Source organism: Podarcis bocagei (assembly GCF_964188305.1).
Source record: "Podarcis bocagei genome assembly, chromosome: 2".
NCBI classification, from domain to species: Eukaryota; Metazoa; Chordata; class Lepidosauria; order Squamata; family Lacertidae; genus Podarcis; species Podarcis bocagei.
In genome coordinates, this window is record NC_138126.1 from 101054292 (window position 1) to 101061056 (window position 6765).

General features: G+C 41.7%; 2 protein-coding genes across 2 annotated transcripts in view; one reads left to right on the forward strand and one right to left on the reverse strand.

The window, feature by feature from the left end:
* CSNK1D (casein kinase 1 delta) overlaps nucleotides 1-4651 on the forward strand; it is a 41145-nt gene extending 36494 nt beyond the window's left edge. Inside the window, exon 9 of the mRNA XM_081184632.1 lies at nucleotides 2257-4651. Coding sequence (XP_081040758.1) covers nucleotides 2257-2295 — 39 coding nt within the window. The 3' untranslated portion in view covers nucleotides 2296-4651. The remainder of the gene's footprint in view (nucleotides 1-2256) is intronic.
* The window catches only part of MBTD1 (mbt domain containing 1), a 124694-nt gene that overhangs the window by 101352 nt on the left and 16577 nt on the right, over nucleotides 1-6765 (reverse strand). The window lies entirely within an intron of this gene.

Below are 6765 nucleotides of genomic sequence, written 5' to 3' on the forward strand. Positions count from 1 at the left end.
CGAGGCATTCGTCTTGCGGGGCACCACTGTATATGAATTTATGTCACCTGTACTTAATGAGAGTAAAGAACCATTTTGTCTGGTGTTTCAACATTTAGCAAAAACATTTCTTCAAAACATTTTTATTTTTTTTAAGAAAAGCCCTCGAGTTACTGGCGTTCCAAGTTAATTTTGCCTGCAGTTTAATATGTGTGCTTTTTCCTAATTTGGGTTGTGCAGAAGCTATTGCCATCTGCCCCTCCATATAATTCACACTCATTCAGTGTTCAACCACCCTACAGTAAAGCCTGGCTGTTATTTTGTCCTAATAGTACTTTGCCATATGGTGAGCTGCTCAAAATAAACAAAAACAAAGAAATCTAGATTTAACCTAGTTTGTGTATCAGTAATCCTAAGGATTTTAGTTCCATAGCAGAAACTAGTTTCTAGACTTTTCACGCAAAGTACATATGTATTTGAGTAATATTGGGATCTGCTCTCTTTTCTTTTTAATGCCTGGTGCGGTACTGTACTAGGGAAGTGGGGTTAACCCTTTTCCACATCTGGTTTTCTTAATTTAAATCCCTTTGCAAAAGCTTCTGAAGGGGAGAAGTTAGGCAGAGGAAAAGTGTTCAAACCAATTATTTTCCTTCACTGCAGCCCCACCTAGAACTTTCCGTCTCTTCTCCAACCTCTCAACCCCCAATTTCAACACCACCCCCACCACCTGAAGGTGATCCTAATCTTGAATCTGCTAGTTTGTGTGATTGCTCCCCCAGCCCCATATTGCAGCATATCTTCATTTAGAATGTTTATCCCACTTCATAGCCCTGAAAGGCTCTCAGGGCAGCTTATGAAAGATTACCCTATTCAAATTTGGCTCCAGGAATAGAAGTAACATGGCGCCCTTATGGAGCTAGGATTATCAAGGCGGCATTCCCTGCCTTTATGCTTAGTCTTCCCTGATTTTGACACTTAGTTTTTGCCCACTAGTCAGCAACTCCCACTGTTCTGCACGCTAAACATGCAAAGCGTTGCATGTAACCCCTTCTTTAAACGGCAGCGGCCGCAAATGTATGCAGACCCTTATTTAAAGCCCAGTGTTACCCTGAACCTATGGGTATTGCTGTAGAAAATACTACGGAGCAGGCACATTTCCCACAAATTGTGGAGCTGCATAAAATCCCTGGCACCTGAACTGGTTCAAGAAAAAGCAGCATACATCCTTTTTCAAGCTTGGTTCCAGAAGTGTGAGGATTATGTTTCAGTGGTAATGCTTAACAACTCAGATACCTGGGTAGTATTAAGTAGTCATAACCCAGTGCTTTCAAAGCTCTATGTTCCCATTTTAAAACAAAGTTTGCATCCACACATTTAAAATACAGTTGCCCCCAAAGAATACTGGGAACTGTGGTTTGTTAAGGATGCTGGAAATTGTAGCTCTGTGAGGGTAAACTACAGTTTCCAGGATCATTTAAGGGAAACCATGGGCTTTAAATGTAGGTTTTCATATTGTGTCTCAGTAAATGACAAAACTCTTCCTTTTGGTACTTAAGATAAATTAGTGTGCCTTGTGAGATAGGATGGAAGCAGAGCTTGGTTGGGGTCATTGGCTTAACTTGTTAATTTGACCTGTTTTTAAATCAGTGCTCCATATATTAAGTGAAAGGACAAGCAGTTAGAACACCAACCACCTACATCCTTACTTAAGGTCAGTCACAAGAATTAGAACTTCCAATTTTTGAAGTACAGTGGTACCTCAGGTTACATACGCTTCAGGTTACAGACTTCGCTAACCCAGAAATAGTGCTTCAGGTTAAGAACTTTGCTTCAGGATGAGAACAGAAATCGTGCTCCAGCTGTGCGGCAGCAGCAGGAGGCCCCATTAGCTAAAGTGGTGGTTCAGGTTAAGAACAGTTTCAGGTTAAGTACAGATCTCTGGAACGAATTAAGTACTTAACCTGAGGTACCACTGTATATTTCTGGCCTTCAGTTTGTGGGGGAGAGCTTAGAATTGCAGGCAAAGATCACCTAGACAACTGCAGATTAAAAGTGACAAGGCAACCTGATGGAGAAGTCAGATGTTTTTGCAAAGTAGTCAGGAGAAAAAAAAACACCCCTCCAAGCCCAGTGTGTTATTTCAAGAAAAATAGATAGCCTAGCTTATATCTGTCTAGACCCACCAACCTCTGATCTAGAAGTCTTCCCTCATTCTAGAAGTGTGAACATGATTATTTTCCATCTGCTTCTCGGGCATTATCTATTTTTATGTTTCAGGTTTGGAAACCTAGCACGACAAATAGATGCCTGAGCTGAGGCTGGATAGAAAATTAGGCTGTTGACTAAGCCTCAGAATAAAATAAAAATAGCAGAAGAATGAATTTTCAGAGCCATAATTCCTGATGCAACAATATTTTGACAACAGAATAAATAGCTTTATTCACTATGGTTGTAACAGTTCACTAGAAAAGCATAAATCCAGATTACATTGACATGACATCCACATTGTATTACATTAAAGTGCATTTACATGAAAGCAGGGACAAAAGTGACTTCACTTGCTTCAAACCTGTCACGAGCACAGTCGTACACAGCCATATATTGCACGCACACACGCACACGCCGACAATTGAGACAGACAAATCCTGCACAAAAATATTGCCCATAGCACACAAGAGCTTTGTTCTCCTGGAAACCCTCCCTCACCACTGAGCTGCTGCTGCAGCAACATCAGCAGCAGCTGCACTTTTGAGAATGAAGAAGGCAAACCTCTGAGCGTACGGTAACGGTTGAAGGGGGCTAGTTTTGTTGAAGTATGAAAAGAATTGCATAGACTCTGGATAAAATAGCATAGAAGGGACTCACCAGAATGGATCGTTTCCAAGCATCTTGTGTTCACATAACCTCATCACATGCCCCAAGGTGGTGTGTGCCTTCAGCAATTGTGTGTTGAAGGGGGCAGGGGAAAAACAAGGCTCCTGGTCACTATTTAAAGGTCTGTTGCATTATTCAACCTATTTGGTTCAACTGCTTTCACTCCTCCTCCAAATAGATAAAAATATAGATCTTTGTATACTATGTATTTAAAAAGAGAATAAAAAATAATTTGGTACTTTTGCTTTATGTAGTAGAGAACCCAAGTTGGTTCTTTTGTTTGTTTGGATACCTGAATGCAGGGATCTGTGTGCGAGAGTATCAATGGACCCACAGTTTCCCCTGCACACACAATCTTCCCCATTCATCTTAGAAGGGCATACTGCGGACCTAGGCTGCATATCCTGATACGTGTGCAGAATCAGAACCTTTGTCCATTCAAGAGATGCTATGTGTGTTCTTGAGCACATGCATGTCTCTGGATCAAAGGGTACTTGTGTAAGCTGCTGTAGCTCATTTTCATTTGCAGACGTGTTCTCCTGCATCAAACCCTTTTGCGCACATTTGCATTCACACATACATATTTACATACATTCCTTATAGAAAACAGCTGGAGGGGATAACAGAAAAGTCCATCAAATATAGAATAGTCAAACGTCATCTGGCACTGTGTAAGTTATAGCCATGTACTGAACAGAAAACAGTGTCGTAAATTTTACTTCACAGAACTGCACCAAGAGGTAGGGGTTTCTTTTTATCCCTTGCAGTTAGCATAGAAACTCGTGGAAATGTTGTTAATTGTACATTATACATAGTACATTTCTTCTCTAGAGATTTTGCCCCCACCCCAAAAAAAGATACATAGATATAGTCAATGAGAAGGTGATGGGGTTTTTTTCTTGTTTTTTGTGAACAAAGGCGTTGTAAGCAGCTTTCTGTCTTGAGAAGAAATGTATGAAGCCAAGACTCAAATTGTCCCAGTAAAAGGATTTTCCTTTGTATCCCTGATTTCTGAAATCCTGCACTTCACAAGCTAGTTAAATTTATGTCCCTTAAAAAATGACACCTGGTAGGAGCTTGGACAAAGGAACATCATTCCTCCCAGCATTTGTGACTGTTTAAAACTACTGTTTAGCAAAGTCCTGTGAGGTGAAAGCAACACTTCCCTATGGCTCTAGCTTGCCATTTCTTATCTCCTTTCTCTCTTTCTCCTTTTCTCTTCTAAATATGTAAGCTATGATCCGGAGGGCTACTGAGCTCTGAGTCGTTTATTACTACTATTTTTATCAAAATGGCAGCCCCACTCACTCCTTGACAAATAGCTTTTGAAGCTTGGGGAGTAGGGAAGTTGTTAATATTTAGTTCTTTGCTTTTTATTTCACAACAATCAACATGCTGCTTTCTAGGACTGGAAGTGTAATCCACACTGCAGTTTAATAATAAAGAGTACAGCATTTGCTGGGGGCATGTGATTCTGCTCCCCCGCCCCCAGCACAGTCCAGAAGCAGATGTATGGTGTTGAATAAGCTCTACATGAGTCAGTGCAGCAGAACACATGTTTCCTAACCATCTTAAATCAACAGGCATAGCCAGAATTCTGCAAAGGATCTGCAGCTGAAAGAGGACAAGGAGACTGTTCCATACAAATAATGTACTGGGTTTACAAATAAATAGCTGATGTATGCATGTCTAGGAGAATACAAAATAATAAAATTATCAGGCAAACATCTGGCCCCTGCCATCAAATACATTTTAATTCAATAGCCAGTATGAAGTTCTCACTAGATCAATGCTTATCTTGATTAAGGAACTTGATTAAGGAACATATTAATGAAATTTTGGGTGTGTTGAGGAGCCAGCTTTGGACTGCCACCCCCAAGAAGCTGACATGCCCTCCCTTGCAAATGTTTTATGTGGTACAGCTATCTTAGCCTACCATTTTTTAATCGTTTCATCAGGGCATCAACCTGACACCTCATTTTGGTGCTCAGAGCAATCATTTCCTTCTCATAATGTAGGTTAACTTAGATCTTGGTATCTTCACCCAAAATACTATGTATTCCAGATCAAGGTTGATCTAAGTTTTGTGAGGTCGTTTTTGCCTGGGTTTGGCCATCAGCTGCTACTACTAAATTCAAAAGAATAGAAGCTTCTGCTAAATGTAATGTTATCAAAAGTAATAATCAGCACATTCCCCCTTTGGTTAAACGTTATGTTAGAGATTAGAAGTCTCTGACTATTTTCTTAGTGTCTTGGCAATGCTCCTATTCATTCCTCCACATGCATGTGAGGAGGAAGTGCACTTGTTGGCCTCACCCCCTCCATCATGTCCCCATCAGCCCCTCCCGGCATCCCTCTGCGTTTGAGCAGAATTTCCCTAGGGAGGAGCCTGCTTTCTCTGCTGCAGAAATTGCATTTGACTATGTAGAGAGCAACACAACTACAAGCTGTTGGAATCACAATGTAGGGAGGGTGCTAGCAACTGTGTCCCTGCTCTCTTCACTCAAACACTTGGAATCACATGAGAGGGAATGAGTGAACAGGGCTAAGATCACACTGCATTTTTAGGGAAAGAACCATCATCTTTGACAACTGGCAGAATGTGCCCAGTCATCATTTAGTGATCTTGTAAGCAAGTGACAACCAATTTTCTAACTCCGTGAGTTGGGACATACATGCATGGATTTGACCTCATTTCTGGGCTCAGAGTGCATGGCAGAAATGTTTTACCATCCTTTTTCCACTAAGATTATCACGTATCCTCATCAGTCTCCCTTCATCAATCTCCCTTCCACTAAGAGCCTGACATTTTCCACATACGCATGGTGTAAGGGATGGTACAAGAGCAGAGGAATAAGCCAATATCTGTCTGCTATCATGTCATCTTACCCGTCTAGTGAGCTTGTAGGGCATGAATGTAGTGTAGTATAGTAACAGGCTGGCCAGACACTTCATGTTGAAGGCCAGGTTTCTGCCTGTGGCTGCCACTTGGTGACCCCCTATGTAAACCATAGGATGGGATCGATGCACAACTCAAAATTCTAACCTCAATTCCTTATATCAACTATCCGCTTATGTGGTTTTTCATTCAGAACTAATAACCCTAAAACACCCACCTGTGGAAGAACCTCAAATGCCTCTAATTGTGTATGCAAGCCCTTAGAATCATCGGCCCATCTTTAAAATACTTTACGAAGGAGCAGGTTAGAGTCCATGTTAATTGTGAGATGACTGTGATTAACATGCATTAAGTGGTAGTGCGAATCCCGGAGCAAGCCTAGCGGTTCTTTTAAGTAAGGAGATGCTGTGAGTTAAACTGCTTTCGCCTCCCCTAACACTGTGCTTCCAAATGAAACCCATCTCACCTCTGCAAACAACCCCACCTCTGTCCCCACAGGGTGCCATTTGCTGTCTGATTGTGACTCTCAGCAGCTTGTGAAGTAATATGTGGACAGAGACAGGAGAGCTGCACCACTGGAGTTTTAATTCCAAAGAATATGGGTGCCAGGAGGCAAGCCTACCTCCTTTGCCCTCCTCTTTTTCCTTTCAACCATTCTATCCTGTAATGACCAACAATCCCATGAATGCCTCAAAATGGAGGTGGTACGGTGTTTAGTGAAAATGCATTTGGTTAGCACCTTTTTGCAACTCTTTTTTTGCGCCTGATCACGCAAGGTGTGGGCGCTCCCCCTCCTCCAGTATCATCTGGAACCTGCAAATGTTGGAGGCTCACGTCTAGAAATGAATAGCCATCACCTGTGTTTGGAAGGGCTTCCTCTATAAATGAGGGTCTGTTCTTAAAGCTGAGTTGAGCAGGGAGCACACAAGGATTGCTCTTTTGGCCTGCTAGAACTAAACATCACTTTTCTCCAGATGTCATTTGAGAAGAGCAGTTGTGGAGTTTCCTGGGAC